This window comes from Pleurodeles waltl, chromosome 9 (genome assembly GCF_031143425.1).
Source record: "Pleurodeles waltl isolate 20211129_DDA chromosome 9, aPleWal1.hap1.20221129, whole genome shotgun sequence".
NCBI classification, from domain to species: domain Eukaryota; kingdom Metazoa; phylum Chordata; class Amphibia; order Caudata; family Salamandridae; genus Pleurodeles; species Pleurodeles waltl.
In genome coordinates this window covers 233,707,036-233,724,346 of record NC_090448.1, presented here as the reverse complement: position 1 = coordinate 233,724,346, position 17,311 = coordinate 233,707,036, and the positions used below count along the sequence as shown (strand labels likewise).

The following is a 17,311-nucleotide window of genomic DNA, read 5'->3' as shown; positions in this document are numbered from 1 at the left end:
TGCAATCTGTCTCATCGTGGGTCTCAAGACGTTCTACATGATCACACCAACTCCTGCTGTCAGGCTGCAATACCTTGAAGGGTTGCTACATCATTTTCAAATCCCTCTGCGCAAAAGCTCATCCTAACCTGACTTCTAATGCCACAAGCTACAGCAGAACCCACATCTCCTAGCATATCAGCATCACTGCTGGAAATCAAGAGATGCAAGAAGGAGCAAACAAGACAGCAAGCCATCCTCTCTAAAATACAGAGAACCTGAAACAAGATCAGAGTCCAGAGCCAACAAGTATCCTCCTTTTTCAGGAGCAAATAATGCACTTCTCTTTGCACTGCATCTTGCTATACCCCAACATCTCCCCATTCATCAGCCCTCTCCACTACCACACTCTTTAGTACTTGGTAAAGTATGTGGTGAAAATAGAAAACTGTTATATATACATTCTACGATTCCGGTCATGAGATGCTAGCTGTTTATTTTAAGTGTATATATTTTACAAGAACGGGGACATTTTTCCAGCAAGGTGCACAAGCATAGTAAGCAACTAAAACAAGTATTTGCAATGCAATGGGTCTCGCATTTGCTCGAGTTAGCGCTATTAGCGTTGTAAACGCCTAACCGGACATTTCCTGCCACATAAATTGAAAATGAAAAGTTTCACATAAGCGAGCCGATTCACAGCGCCACGGCTGCCATCAGCATCAGCGTGAAGACACACAAAAGGAAAAAAGTTCGCTCACAGTTACACTTAGCAGCAAAAGTGCCCTGTAACAGGGACGATGGCCAAGGCGGTAACAAAACCTCCCCAAGGAGGGACAGACGTAAACTATTCACCAATGTCATCAAAGGATTTTTGAAGGGCAAGCCCCGAACGAGTGATAGTGATGGGCATGAGGTGGGCGCTGTTAAAAGCCCAAATGCATACCAACACGTCAGAAAAGCAGCGCTTGGGTGCTGCCACGCTCAACCTAAAAAATGAGGTTTACAGGAAGTCCATTACCTGGACTAGTGCGACTTCAAAGGAAGAACAAGGCATGAGAGTAGAGGGCTCACAACAATAAAAATTCGAAGAAAATAATCAGTAAGGAAAATTAAAAAATGTAAATGCTGACATATACTCAAAGCGTTAAAATATCTGGTGGTAAAAGTGAAGTATATTTAAAGCATGCATCGCTGTGAGCAAGGTAGTAAAGATAGAGTAACAAATGGAATGCCAATTGGTTAGAAACACCAACAATTATAAATCCGCTAAAATATTTTTATGCATAAAGTAGATAAAGAGGTGGTGCTTTGGGCAAGTGTTGTATTAGATCAAGTCCTTACAGAAGTGCTGAATCTATTGACTGCCGATAGCCTTTTGTAAGCATATAGCACTCTAAACGTATGTCATTGGAACTAATTTTTTTCACATACTAGGATCATCTCAGAACAGCAGTTTCCAATGTGTAATTTACAGTTATTAAAAAAGCAGTTGATTTATTTGAGAGCTGACTTTCACTGGCCCCTACCAGATGAAAAAAAACAATGGATAGGGATGTGGCACAGAAAAATTATTTTTGATTACGATTGAATCAAGCATTTTATGCATTATTTGTCGTTCTCAGTGAGTACCCTCAGTGGGCCAAGTATGCCCAGATAGGGGTCCCATAACTCACTGTCATTGGGCTCAACTTGCACCTCAATGATGAGCCACAAAAAGGAAGAAACATGTCAGGGTTGCTTGTATTCCCAGGCAGAGGTGAAGTGGCCTAGCAGGTTGGGCGAACTGTCCCTTTTGCATCAGTGCAAACAGTAATGTGCATTCTGGAGCTGTGTCCGTAGTAGAAAAGAATGTGCCCCAAAGTAAATTACCAGTAACTGAGAATAAATCAACAATGAGCCCTTCGCTTTTTGAGATACACAAAGACTCTACAATTTTCCTTCTTCCAAAAAACAGTATTTGAGGGAGACCCCCATTGAAAGTGTACATTTTGCTCAGTTTAAAGGGCGCAGAGAAGTGCTTTACTTTTTGAATTTTTATTTGATGGCCCTTACCATGATGCAATAGCTAATTTGCAAACACATTATTTTGGGGTGTTCTGCAAACCTATGCCACAGAACTAGGTTATGCCAATGCTTAGGCCTTCGCTTTCTTTGAGCCCAAACATTTGAAAAAGAAATATCAAATTCACCTGCGTGCTCCCTAGTGGCGGACACGTATGGTGTAGTTCTTTCATTTTGGATTAATAGTCAACCTACATCTTAAACACTAGGAAAAAAATGAATTTCCATTACTGATTTAAACCTTCATATTTACATGGTGGAAAGGTAAACATACAGGGTTGGGTGGAACTACGTTTGTGAACTATTTGTCATTACATAAACCATTGTTTCAACCATCTGTACTTGAGCTGAACAAAGTTTTGAAATGAGCTGTAACGAAAATAAATTACATGGCGACAATGCATCATTGACATGGCCATGACCACAACAAACCAGCATAAAGGCGGAGTTTGCACGGCATCGCATAGATCATTCACTACTACTCTTGACGAGAAATAAAAGCTCAGCTGTAAAAATATAATAAGAACTGTTAACACTTACCTAAATATCCTGGTTCCACAACATAGATAGTGCTGTTAGGTAATCTTGATGCACCCTGCATGCGGAGATCTAAAGTCTTAGTTAAGAAACATGCACAATATGAATTTTATATGTATATTGATTAATAATATGAATCCTATTCCCAAATACCTAAAATGAATATGATTTCCTTACAATAGTGGATACTTTATAGAAACCCCTGTACTGTTAAATAAATTGCAAATAAATTAGCCATTGCAACATAAAGAAAATGTAGTACACAATGTAAATACAAAACTGCACCATTTTAATACATGACTAGCTAACATATTTCCTTTAAAATCCATTTAAAAAAAAAAAAAAAAGCAAACGCATGGAAATTCATACAAACAACTTGAACTCTAGCATTTACTTACCAAGACTGTCCTTTCAAATAGGTTCATCTAAGAAATACCACAATTGTTCTCTAGAAGGTGGACTGGAGATCTAAATTTATTGCAGTGCCACTCACTTTGCTCTACCTGTCCCTACCCTCAGTGCAAATCCGATAATCAGTCACTGCACTGGTCATACATGTTTAAGTATGTGCATTCCAGATGCTTCAGATTAGCTATTGTTCCTCATTTAATTAAGCACAAGAAATAACTCTATGGATACTTTAGCTACATATGTCATTTGACTTAAATCAGACTAATTTAAACACATCTGAAATATAGCGTTGCAGATTCATGATGCCCTCCAAAGTACTAAAATGGTTAAATTAAATGATGGTAACAAAAAAACTACTACCTTAATACCAATTCTTCTTGTTCCTTCCGTGAAACACGTGGGTGCTCCTGGTTCGCCCTTAACCACGTAGGATAAAGTTACTCTTTTATATCTGTTCTGGAGGAATGTCCCCATTTTTCTCATCTAAAATTATTAAATGAATACCAGGGAAGCCTGGCAAGCTCCCACATCACCCTCAGCATTAACCTCTACTACACCTTCTATATGGAAAATTTCACTTACCCAGTGTACATCTGTTCGTGGCATTAGTCGCTGCAGATTCACATGCTGTGCACATCCCGCCATCTGGTGTTGGGCTCGGAGTGTTACAAGTTGTTTTTCTTCGAAGAAGTCTTTTCGAGTCACGAGACCGAGGGACTCCTCCCATTTCGACTCCATTGCGCATGGGCGTCGACTCCATCTTAGATTGTTTTCCCCGCAGAGGGTGAGGTAGGAGTTGTGTATGCTAGTAATAGTGCCCATGCAATGGAGTGAATGCGTATGTACATAATGAAGTTTAAAGAAATATATTTACAAATGTACAAATGTTTAAGATCTACTTCTAAACGGCTACAGGCTCCCGGGGAGGCGGGTGGGCGCATGTGAATCTGCAGCGACTAATGCCACGAACAGATGTACACTGGGTAAGTGACATTTTCCGTTTGATGGCATGTGTAGCTGCAGATACACATGCTGTGCATAGACTAGTAAGCAGTTATCTCCCCAAAAGCGGTGGTTCAGCCTGTAGGAGTTGAAGTAGTTTGAAATAATGTTCTTAGTACAGCTTGACCTACTGTTGCCTGTTGTGCAGTTAACACATCTACACACTAGTGCTTGTTAAATGTATGAGGCGTAGACCATGTTGCTGCCTTACATATTTCGTTCATTGGAATATTTCCTAGAAAGGCCATGGTAGCACCTTTCTTTCTGGTTGAGTGTGCCTCTGGTGTAATAGGCAGTTCTCTTTTAGCTTTAAGATAGCAGGTTTGAATGCACTTAACTATCCTTCTAGTAATGCCTTGTTTTGAAATTGGATTTCCTGTATGAGGTTTTTGAAAGGCGATAAATAGTTGTTTTGTCTTTCGAATTAGTTTTGTTCTGTCAATGTAGTACATTAGTGCTCTTTTGATGTCTAATGTATGTAGTGCTCTTTCAGCTACAGAATCTGGCTGTGGGAAGAACACTGGTAATTCTACAGTTTGATTCAAGTGTAACGGTGAGATTACTTTTGGTAAAAATTTAGGGTTGGTCCGTAGAACAACTTTATTTTTGTGTATTTGAATAAATGGTTCTTGAATGGTAAATGCTTGAATTTCACTCACTCTTCTTAGAGATGTGATGGCAATTAAAAATGCAACTTTCCACGTTAAGTATTGCATTTCACAAGAGTGCATGGGCTCAAAAGGTGGACCCATGAGTCGTGTTAAGACAATGTTGAGGTTCCATGAAGGAACTGGTGGTGTTCTTGGTGGTATAATTCTCTTTAGGCCTTCCATAAATGCTTTTATGACTGGTATCCTAAATAATGAAGTTGAGTGCGTAATTTGCAGGTAAGCTGAAATTGCCGTAAGATGTATTTTAATGGAAGAGAAAGCTAGTTTAGATTTTTGCAAATGTAGCAAGTATCCTACTATCTCTTTTGCAGATGCGTGTAAAGGTTGAATTTGATTATTATGGCAGTAATAAACAAATCTTTGCCACTTATTTGCATAGCAGTGTTTAGTGGTAGGTTTTCTAGCTTGTTTTATGACGTCCATACATTCCTGTGTGAGGTTTAAGTGCCCGAATTTTAGGATTTCAGGAGCCAAATTGCTAGATTCAGCGATGCTGGATTTGGATGTCTGATCTGTTGTTTGTGTTGTGTTAACAGATCTGGTCTGTTTGGCAGTTTGACATGAGGTACTACTGAAAGGTCTAGTAGTGTTGTGTGCCAAGTTTGCCTTGCCCATGTTGGTGCTATTAGTATGAGTTTGAGTTTGTTTTGACTCAACTTGTTTACTAGATATGGAAGAAGTGGGAGAGGGGGAAAAGCGTACGCAAATATCCCTGACCAGTTCATCCATAGTGCATTGCCCCAAGACTGATGTTGTGGGTACCTGGATGCGAAGTTTTGGCATTTCGAGTTTTCTTTTGTTGCAAATAGATCTATTTGTGGCGTTCCCCACATTCTGAAGTAAGTGTTCAGTATTTGGGGGTGAATTTCCCATTCGTGGATGTGTTGGTGATCCCGAGAGAGATTGTCTGCTAACTGATTCTGAATCCCTGGAATAAATTGTGCTATTAGGCGAATGTGGTTGTGAATCGCCCAATGCCATATTTTTTGTGTTAGGAGACACAACTGTGTCGAGTGTGTTCCTCCCTGTTTGTTTAGGTAATACATTGTTGTCATGTTGTCTGTTTTGACAAGAGTGTATTTGTGGGTTATTATGGGTTGAAATGCTTTTAGTGCTAGAAACACCGCTAACAGTTCTAAGTGGTTTATATGAAACTGTATATGCTGAATGTCCCATTGTCCTTGGATGCTGTGCTGATTGAGGTGTGCTCCCCACCCTGTCATGGATGCATCTGTCGTTATTACGTATTGTGGCACTGGGTCTTGGAAAGGCCGCCCTTGGTTTAACTTTATACTGTTCCACCATTGAAGCGAGATGTATGTTTGGCGGTCTATCAACACCAGATCTAGAAGTTGACCCTGTGCCTGTGACCACTGTGATGCTAGGCACTGTTGTAAGGGCCGCATGTGCAACCTTGCGTTTGGGGCAATGGCTATGCATGAGGACATCATGCCTAGGAGTTTCATTACTAATTTGACCTGTATCTTTTGGTTTGGATACATGGCTTGTATTACATTGTGGAATGTTTGGACTCTTTGTGGACTTGGAGTGGCAATTCCTTTTACTGTGTTGATTGTTGCTCCTAGGTATTGCTGTGTTTGACACGGCAGAAGGTGTGACTTTGAGTAATTGATTGAGAAACCTAGTTTGTGTAGGGTTTCTATGACAATTTGTGTGTTGTGAACACTGTATTTGCGTGTTGGTTTTGATTAACCAATCGTCTAGGTACGGGAACACATGTATTTGCTGCCTTCTGATATGTGCAGCTACTACTGCTAGACATTTTGTAAAAAAATTTGGCGCAGTTGTTATTCCGAATGGCAACACTTTGAATTGGTAATGTATCCCTTGGAATACAAACCTTAGGTACTCTGTGTAAAGGATGTATTGGTATATGGAAATATGCATCCTTTACATCCAGTGTTGTCATGTAGTCTTGTTGTTTGAGCAGTGGGATTACTTCTTGTAATGTAACCATGTGAAAGTGGTCTGATTTGATGTATGTATTTAATATTCTGAGATCTAGTATAGGTCTTAGAGTTTTGTCTTTTTTGGGTATCAGAAAGTACAGTGAGTAAACTCTTGTGTTTAGTTCTTGTTTTGGTACTAATTCTATTGCCTCTTTTCGGAGCAATGCTTGAACTTCTAATCCTAGAAGATTTATATGTTGTTTTGACATACTGTGTGTTTTCGGTGGGACTGTTGGAGGGAATTCGAGAAATTCTATGCAATAACCATGCTGGATAATTGCTAGTACCCAAGTATCTGTTGTTATCTCCTCCCAATGTTTGTAAAATTGGCTTAGCCTTCCCCCCACAGGTGTTATGTGATGGGGATGTGTGACTTGGAAGTCACTGCTTATTTTGAGGACTTTTGGGGCTTTGGAATTTTCCTCTATTTTTTTGGGAATTGTCCCCCTCTATATTGCCCCCGAAAACTTCCCCGCTGATATTGGCTTTGGTAAGTAGGCCTTGTTTGTGATGTTGTGGTTTCTGTAGGTTGTCCTCGAAACCCTCCCCTAAAAGGTGTTTTGCGAAATGTGCCTCTGCTCTGCGGGGAGTAGAGTGCGCCCATGGCTTTTGCTGTATCAGTGTCTTCCTTGAGTTTATCAATAGCAGTGTCGACTTCCGGCCCAAACAACTGCTGTTCATTAAATGGCATATTTAGCACGGCTTGTTGAATTTCCGGCTTGAAACCTGACGTGCGCAGCCATGCGTGCCTTTTTATTGTTATTGTAGTATTTACTGTCCTTGCAGCCGTATGTGCTGCATCCATTAAAGACCGTATCTGATTATTAGAGATACTTTGTCCTTCTTCCACCACTTGTTGTACTCTTTTTTGGAACTCCATGGGAAAGTGTTCTATCAAATGTTGCATCTTATCCCAGTGAGCTCAATCATATCTTGCCAAAAGTGCTTGTAAATTGGCAATGCGCCATTGGTTTGCTGCTTGTGCTGCAACCCTTTTGCCCGCAGCATCAAATTTGCGACTCTCTTTGTCTGGAGGTGGTGCGTCCCCCGAGGTATGAGAGTTTGCTCTCTTACGAGCTGCCCCGACAACTACTGAGTCTGGTGTTAACTGCGTTGTAATATAAACAGGATCTGTTGGCGGTGGCTTGTACTTTTTCTCCACCCTTGGAGTTATGGCTCGGCCTTTAACAGGATCCTGAAAGATTTGTTTTGAATGTTTTAGCATTCCTGGGAGCATAGGTAGTCTTTGGTATTGGCTATGAGTGGAGGATAGCGTGTTAAACAAAAAGTCATCCTCAATTGGTTCGGAATGCAAGGTGACGTTATGGAAAGCAGCTGCCCTTGCGATCACCTGTGTGTAAGATGTACTGTCCTCAGGAGGGGACGGCCTGGCAGGGTACGAGTCTGGGCTGTTGTCCGATACTGGAGCATCGTAAAGGTCCCATGCATCGGGATCATCTTGACTCATGGCAGTATGAGTCGGGGAGTGCATCAGTGGAGGAGTTGCTACTGGTGATGTGTGCACTGATGGTGGTGGAGACGGTGGTGGAGTTGTTTTCTTTGCCACCTTTGCCTGTGGCTCCTTGTCCTTTTCTTGAAAGGCAAGTTTTCTTTTTATTTTAATTGGGGGAAGAGTGGTTATCTTCCCTGTGTCTTGATGAATGTGGAGCCTCCTTTGAATATAGTCTGGCTCTACAGCTTGAAGTTCCTCTCCAAATCTATGTTTTTGCATTTGGGAGGACAATCCTTTTTCCTCTGTATAGGAACCTGTTTTCGGCTCAGAGGCTGGATGTTTCGGAACCGAAACTTTTTCGGGCGTCTTTTTAGGCTCCGAAGAAACCTTTGTAATTTTCGACGTGGTGGTGTCTCGGTGCCGAATTTGTTCGGTGCCGCTGTCACGGTGCCGAAATTTCTCTGAGCCGATGTCTCGGGTCCGAGATTGCTGTGTGGCGGTATGTCGACCGGATACCGAACGCAAAAAATACTGACGTTTTTTCCGACATTCTAACTAACTTTCCAACCCGAAACACGGAGCGAAAAGGAACACGTCCGAACCCGATGGTGGAAAAAAAACAATCTGAGATGGAGTCGACGCCCATGCGCAATGGAGTCGAAATGGGAGGAGTCCCTCGGTCTCGTGACTCGAAAAGACTTCTTCGAAGAAAAACAACTTGTAACACTCCGAGCCCAACACCAGATGGCGGGATGTGCACAGCATGTGTATCTGCAGCTACACATGCCATCGAACACATATATATATATAAATATATAAATGTCACTTACCCAGTGTATATGTGTTCGTGGCATGTTCCACTGGAGATTCTCATGCTATGCATACGTCTGCCATCTAGTGCTGGGCTCGGAGTGTTACAAGTTGTTTTTCTTCGAATAAGTGTTTGAGTCACTGGATCAAGTGACACCTCTTCGGCTCCATTGCGTATGAGCATTGACTCCATGTTAGATTGTTTTCCCGCAGAAGGTAAGGTAGGAGTGATAAAGTATAAAGAAAAGAGATGTCCATGCAAATGGAATATATATACATATGTACAAGTGTTTGTTTAACTTAAACGGCTACAGGCTTCCGGGGAGGTGAGAGGGTGCATGTGCATCTGCAGCGGAACATGCCACGAACAGATGTACACTGGGTAAGTGACACTTTCCGTTCGATGGCATGTGTTGCTGCAGATACACATGCTATGCATAGACTAGAAAGCAGTTATTCCTCCCATAAAAGCGGTGGTTAGCCTGTAGGATTTGAAGTTGTTTGAAATAATGTTCTTAGTACAGCTTGACCTACTGTGGCATGCTGCGCTGCTAAAACATCTACACGATAATGTTTAGTAAATGCATGTGGTGTTGACCAAGTAGCTGCTTTACATATTTCAGCCATTGGTATATTTTCTTAGAAGGCCATTGTAGCACCTTTTTTCCTTGAGGAATGTGCTTTAGGTGCAATTAAGAGTTGTCTTTTAGCTTTAAGGTAACATGTTTGGATGCATTTTACTATCCATCTTGCTAAACCTTGTTTTGAAATGGGGTTACCAGTATGAGGTTTTTGAAAAGCTACAAATAGCTTTTTAGTTTTTCTGAATGGTTTTGTTCTATCTATGTAGTACATTTGAGCTCTTTTAATGTCTAATGTATGTAGAGCTCTTTCTGCCACAGAATCTGGCTGTGGGAAGAAGACTGGTAGTTCAACTGTTTGATATGAAAAGGTGATACTACTTTAGGAAGAAATTTAGGGTTACTTCGTAGTAAGACTATGTTTATGTACTTGTATGAATGGTTCTTCAATAGTAAAAGCTTGAATTTCACTAACTCTTGGCAATGATGTAATTGCGACTAGGAAGGCAACCTTCCATGTTAAGAATTGCATTTGACATGAGTGCATAGGTTCAAATGGTGGGCCCATAAGTCCCGTAAGCAATATGTTTAGATTCCACAAAGGAACTGGAGGTGTTCTGGGTGGGATGATGCGTTTTGAACCTTCCATGAAGGCTTTGATAACAGGAACTCTAAATAAAGAGCTGTGCTGTATATTTTGCTAATATGAGGAAATTGCAGTGTGATGTATTTTTATGGAAGAGAATGCTAAATTTGATTTTTGTAAATTAAGTAAATAGCATACAATGTCTTGTATTGATGCTGAAAGAGGGGCAATTTGTTTAGATTGACAGTAATATACAAATCTTTTTTCCATTTGTTGGCATAGCACTGTCTGGTAGTGGGTTTTCTTGCTTGCTTAATTACTTCCATACATTCAGTTGGTAGTTGTAAATACCCAAATTCTATGACCTAAGGAGCCAAATCACTAGATTGAGTGTGTTGGGATTTGGGTGCCTGATCTGCCCTTTGTTTTGTGTCAACAGATCTGGTCTGTTTGGGAGTTTGGAGTGTGGTACTACTGACAGGTCTAGTAGTGTTGTGTACCACTGCTGACGTGCTTATGTTGGCACTATGAGTATCAGACTGAGGCTGTATTGATGCAGTTTGTTGACTAGAAATGGAATGAGTGGGCGAGGGGGATAAGCGTAAGAAAATATCCCAATTGATCCATAGAGCACTGCCCTTGGATAGGGGATGTGGGTATCTGGATGCGAAGTTTTGGCATTTTGCGTTTTCGCTGGTGGCGAACAGATCTATGTTTGGTATTCCCCATTGATGAAAGTATTTTTGAAGTATTTGAGAGTGAATCTCCCACTCGTGTGTCTGTTGATGATTTCTGCTGAGAACATCTGCTAATTGGTTGTGTATCCCTGGAATGTACTGTGCTACCAGGTGAATTTGGTTGTGTATTGCCCATTTCCAAATTTTTTGAGTTAGGAGAGAGAGTTGGGACGAATGTGTCCCTCCTTGTTTGTTTAGATAATACATGGTGGTCATGTTGTCTGTTTTGATCAAGACATTTCTGTGAATAAGGAGAGGCTGAAAATCTTTGAGTGCTAGGAAGACAGCTAACAGCTGTAAGTGATTTATATGTAGCTGTTTGTGTTTGGCATCCCATTGTCCTTGAATGTTGCGATTGCTGAGGTGAGCTCCCCAGCCAATCCTTGATGCATCTGTTGTAAATATGGTCTGAGGCACGGGGTCTTGAAATGGCTGCCCTTTGTTTAGATTTGTGGAATTCCACCACTGAAGGGACATGTATGTTTGGCGGACTATCAACACTAGATCTTGAAGTTGACCCTGTGCTTGTGACCATTGTTGTGCAAGGCACTGTTGCAAGGGCCGCATGTTTAGTCTTGCATGTGGAACAATTGCAATACACGATGCCATCATGCCTAATACTGTCATGACCAATTTGACAGTGTACTGTTGACCTGTCTGTATTTGTGCCAATATATTGTGAAAAGCTTGTATTCTTTGAGTATTTGGACTTGCAAGCGCTTTTTGAGTATTTAGTATTGCCCAAAAATACTGTTGAATTTGCGCAGGTTGTAGTTGTGACTTTTGGTAGTTTATGGAGAACCCTAGCGTGTGCAGGGTTTGTATTACATAATGCGCATGGTTTTGACACTGCGTATGACTGTTTGATTTTATTAGTCAGTCTTCTAGATATGGAAAGACATGAATGTGTTGTCTTCTTGGGTAGGCTGCGACTACCGCCAGGCACTTTGTGAATACCCTTGGAGCTGTTTTTATTCCAAAGGGTAACACTTTGAAATGATAATGCTTTCCTTGGATGACAAACCTGAGATATTTTCTGTGCGCAGGATGGATGGGTATGTGAAAATATGAATCTTTGAGCTCTAATGTTGCCATGAAATCGTGTTGCTGAAGTAGTCACCATATGAAAGTGTTCTGGCAGGATGTAAAGATTGAGGGTTCTGAGACCTAATATTGGCCTTAAGGTTCCATCCTTTTTGGGAATGAGGAAATACAGTGAGTAAACTCCGGTCCTTATTTGATTTTGTAGCACAGCTTCTATTGCTTGTTTGATTAATAGAGATTTGACTTCTTCCTGCAACAGAGTGACATGGTCTGTGGATAGTTTGTGTGGTTTTGGTGGAATGTTTGGTGGAGTTTGTATCAATTCTAGGCAATAGCCATTGCGGATAATTGATAATACCCAGGTGTCTGTGGTAATGTTTAGCCAATTGTTGTGGAACTTTTGCAGTCTTCCCCTCACAGGGGAGGTGTGAATTGGAAAGGAATGGCAGAAGTCACTGTTTACTTTGTTGTGAGGCTTGTTTTGGTGTATGATATTTTCCCCTGCCTCTGGGGTACTGGCCCCTGTAAGTGCTTTTGAAACCAACTCGTTGGTATTGAGGTTGGTAGGCCGGCTTTGGCTGTGACGTGGATGCCTCGGCAGTTTGGGCTCTAAATCCACCTCTAAATTGGGGTTTACGAAAGGATACCCTGTATTGTGTGGTATACAGTGCACCCATGGCTTTTGCAGTGCCTGAATCCTTTCGCATCTTTTCAATAGCAGTGTCGACTTCTGGGACGAAAAGCTGTTTTTGGTTGAATGGCATATTCAACACTGCCTGTTGGATTTCAGGTTTGAATCCTGAAGACCTAAGCCATGCATGTCTCCTTATGGTTACAGCAGTGTTGATGGTTCTGGCTGCTGTATCTGCAGAGTCTAGGGCCAACCTAATCTGATTGTTAGCGATGGCTTGCCCCTCCTCTACTATCTGTTGTGCCCTTTTTTGCTGTTCTTTGGGGGAGATGCTGGATTACATCTTTCATCTCGTCCAAGGGGGCCCGGTCATATCTAGCCAACAACGCCTGAGAGTTGGCTATTCTCCACTGGTTGGCTGCCTGAAATGCCACCCTTTTCCCTGCAGCATCAAACTTCCTACTCTGTGTCTGGTGGGTGTGCATCACCTGATGACTGTGGACTTGCTCTCTTCCTGGCAGCGCTTACCACTACTGAGTCTAGAGGCAGTTGTTGGGTAATATAGACAGGATCGGAAGGAGGTGGCTTATATTTTTTCTCCACTCTAGGAGTAATTATCCTTGCCTTTACTGGCTCTGTAAATATCTGGTCAGCATGTTTTAGCATGCCGTGGAGCATAGGAAGCGACTGATATGTTGCATGCGTGGAGGAGAGTGTATTAAATAAGAAATCATCCTCTAATGGCTCAGTATGCATGGTGACATTGTGATATGTAGCCGCCCTAGCTATCACTTGAGTGTAGCCTGTACTATCCTCTGGTGGTGAAGGCTTAGAGGGATAGCAATCTGGGTTATTTTCTGGAATGGGGTCTGGATCACAAAGATCCCATGGATCCACATTGTCCTGCTGCGAATCAAATGAGTGAGATGGTGACTGCATAGGTGTAGGACTGGTAGGAGGAGAGCTATGTAGATGTGGAGGGTGAGGAGGAGATGGAGGAGAATATTAAGGAGGTGGAGGTCTCTCCTTTGTTTTTAGCACTTTAGCTGGAGGCTGTGTAGTGTCCAATTCCTCCTGAAAGGCTAATTTCCTCCTTGGTTTTGGAGGAGGTGCGGTTAAAATTCTGCCAGTTTCTTTATGGATATGAATCCTGGCTTGCCTTTCATCCATTGCTTCTATTTGTGAGTCCTCCTCAGTAGTTTTGTGGCTTTAAGTGCTTGTGAAAGTCCATGCTCCTCAGTATAAATAGTTTTTTTCGGCTCAGAAGCTGGCTTTTTCGGTATAGAAAAAGATGGGGTTGAAGATGGTCTCGGCTCCAAAAATGATTTTCGAGATTTCGACTCGGAAGAGCGGTGTTTGCTCGGTTTGGAGACAGAGCTTTGGCTTGAGTCCGATGGCTCCGGAGGTGTGGTCTTCTTCGGTGCCGAGCTGGTGGGTTGGTCACTGAGCGTTTTCTTTCGGGTCGAGCCATGGCTTTCCGGCAGTGGCGTTCCCAAGGCCTTATGTGTGGGCTTAGATGACACAGGGGCAGGCGTACTCACGTGCTCTCCTGCTGTGACCGGTCTGTCCTCCTCGGAATCCTGGTCAGAGTCGGATCCTCGAACGGAGACTGGAGTCTGCATGATTTCTTCCTCTTCGATGTTGAGATGTTCGTGCTCCTTGATGCCATGTCAAGTCTCCGTGCTCTTCTGTCTCGGAGCGTCTTTTTCAACCAGAAGGATCTGCAGGCCTCGCAATTTTCTTCCCGATGGTCGGGGGAAAGGCAGAGATTACAGACGAGGTGTTGGTCCGTATAAGGGAATTTAGCGTGGTACCGAGGACAGAATCGGAATGGAGTCCGATCCATGAGGCTTCCACGCAGTCGGCCCGATGAGGCCCGAGTTGGGCGTGCGTGGGCCCCGAAGGGCGAGTAAAGATGTTTGTTTCGACGGTACGGAAGTGTCGATCAAAGGTGCAACGCAATTGAAAACAATACCGATGAGAAATGAAGAGTTTTAAGCTTTTCCGAATCGAACTATAGGAGCGAAAGGAAACACGTCCGAACCCGATGGCGGAAAGAAAACAATCTAACATGGAGTTGATGCCCATGCGCAATGGAGCCGAAGAGGAGGAGTCACTCGATCCTGTGACTCGAAAACACTTCTTCGAAGAAAAACATCTTGTAACACTCCAAGCCCAACACTAGAAGGCAGACATATGCATAGCATGTGTATCTGCAGCTACACATACCATCGAACATATATATATATATATACACACACACACACACACACACACACACACACACACACACCTGCCTCCGGCCACACACTTCCACAACCCTCTGGCCCTTCACTTTCAGGCTCCACACAAAGCCTTGCTCTCCACTTTCATACTTGCGAGGTAGAAAGCACAGCACGAAAATACTAGCGAGGAAGCTATAAGCTTTTAATAGACAAAATAAATAGTGAACTGGTATGGAGTGTTGAAAATGATTAACTACAGTGTGTATTCTTTGGAAATCTGGGAACAGCATGGGAGAGGCAGGGTTTCAGACTTGCAGATTTTAGTATACAGCGTTCAATTTTTATCCAAACACACAGAACATTATTACTCTCCCACCAACTTTAAATGCTCGGCCGACAAATTGCATTTGCCTGGTGTCTATAATGAACTCTGATAGAGAGCAAAGTGTAGGTGGATAAGTGCCTAAATCAGAAGGTTAGTACCAGCAGCTGAAACATAAGCATGTATCACACGTAACAATGGACAATACAAATTCAGAATATGCTCTTCTCGTCAGTGAAATTCACATGTCTCAATAGGTCAACAAAATGTGAAAAGCCATCAACATGCACAGAACTGAAGTAATGTCAATGCTGACAACAGCTTAGTTAGAACGGTAGCAACCATTTCATTGCACAAAACATAATTTATGACCTCGCTGTTTGCATTGTCTCTCGCAGATTTTAAATAAAACTATGTAGGGGAATTCAAAAGAATGCCTTAAAAGGAGGAATCTCAACATACTTTCGAAGAAAAAAAAAAAATTATTTATAGGTTTTGAAATCATCTCTATACCTCAATAGGACTTGTTCCAGCACTAGCATGGAAAAAGGGTGGGAAAGTTATAGTCTGCACCCGGTGGTGACCAAAACAGGCTTTGTTTCAAGTCTGCGTGTTTAGCAGGAGGGCACATCTTGGTTGATGCCTTCATTTGTACTTCCGATGGCTATACGGAATGTTATACCAAGCAACAGGCACAGTGGACTGAAGGGCCTCCAAGCTTCAGTACTTTATGAAGGTTGCTTCTCAAGAAACGTGAGTAGGGACCAAAGCCTTCCACAACGGGAGCTTATTTGCGTGTGAGATATTTTCTTCCCCAAACATTATTTGTTTTGCACAGAATAAGGATTAATTTGCTTTGGAAATCCAAACTTCACTGTCTTTTTGTCTGGTGAGGTGACAGCAGTCTTGTCATATTTCACTCCACAATGTGCCTTATTTGCACTAAAGAGTGCTTTGAAATTCCACCGCTCCATAATCATTCATCAGTGCAGTTAATTCATGGTGGAATTAATGTGGTGAAACAAAAATTTCAGGCAATCATTGCTGCTGGGTGAGGGGCTGGCTGTTATTGGAAATAGGCCTACAGAGAAGAAACAAAAGGGAAACCCTATCCTAAGGCTAGGATACCACACATTTTAATTTGTAGGCAGATTCCACAGTAGTTACCAACTAAAAGAGAAGAGGCGAAGGCAGCATTCTGCTGTCAAAAAAGCGGACACGTTACTCTCCAAACTGAGCATTGGTTGAGAAATCCTTCTATCATCAATGCGGGGGTGGGTCACATAACTGCCCTGCAAATGTCTGACATGTGGTTATAAGAAAATGCAGGTAAGTACCAAATGGAGATGCAAACCGTTAGTCATCTTTAAAGGCGGCCTTCGCAAATGCTCTACTGGAATCATTGTCCCTAAAGATTCATATGTTGGTCAGTAGAATGCACAGCCCTGCACCTGCCAAGGAAAAAGCACAACACAACTTTTTGCTCAAGTTTTATATCAACTCCTCCACCGAGGAGGACTGTGAATACGTTCCCAAGAGAATGGGACACCTCACAGAAAAAGTAAAAAGCATCAGGCCAAACAGAAACCACTTCTTTGGTGTTGAAGTAGGATGCTGGATGACTTTTGTTTAAGGCTGCAGTGGTTTAAAATAAGACACGCAGGTGTCTGCCTGTAATTGTGATTAAAAAATATGCTAAGAAAAGTCATTGTACCATCCAGCACGCATGGGCTAGTTGATTTTCGGTGTTAAGGCCCAATATTAGATCCTCAGGTGCCTGTCCTTGTATAAGAATCTGATGTAGAATTTCCTGGCAACTAACAGATCGCATACTCTGCACAGCACCTACCATAAAAAATCAGGATCTCATACCAAGCAATGGTTGGAAGGGATATTCTAACCACTCTATCTCTCTTCATAAATAAGAAACCCATTCTTTGGGGAAGGTGAATAAGTTCTCGCTGAAGCAGTTTATGCTACAAAACCAAATTTGGCAAGGTAAATCTGGAACACCCCAGCTGTCCCTGATCTTCTGTTGGGTCTCTGGTATCAGAGAAGGAGTCAATGAGCATGCATATAAGGATATTGCCCTTCAATTCAGCATTAGGCCTTTTTTCAGGGATGGGACCCCACTGTTCATTCATAAGTCAAACTTGTCAAGACTGGAAATCAGGTGGGTGGCATAACACTAGATACATATATGGCATGAACAACTGCACCATTAATGTGTTGCTCGGAAAGAGGATTATTGTGGATTAATACTGAACTAAAAACCAGAGTACATGAGA

General features: G+C 42.2%; 1 protein-coding gene across 1 annotated transcript in view; it reads right to left on the bottom strand.

The window, feature by feature from the left end:
- Nucleotides 1–17,311, bottom strand: part of NUP210 (nucleoporin 210) — a 462,103-nt gene that overhangs the window by 320,466 nt on the left and 124,326 nt on the right. The window contains exon 8 of the mRNA XM_069206618.1: nucleotides 2,584–2,652. Coding sequence (XP_069062719.1) covers nucleotides 2,584–2,652 — 69 coding nt within the window. The remainder of the gene's footprint in view (nucleotides 1–2,583; nucleotides 2,653–17,311) is intronic.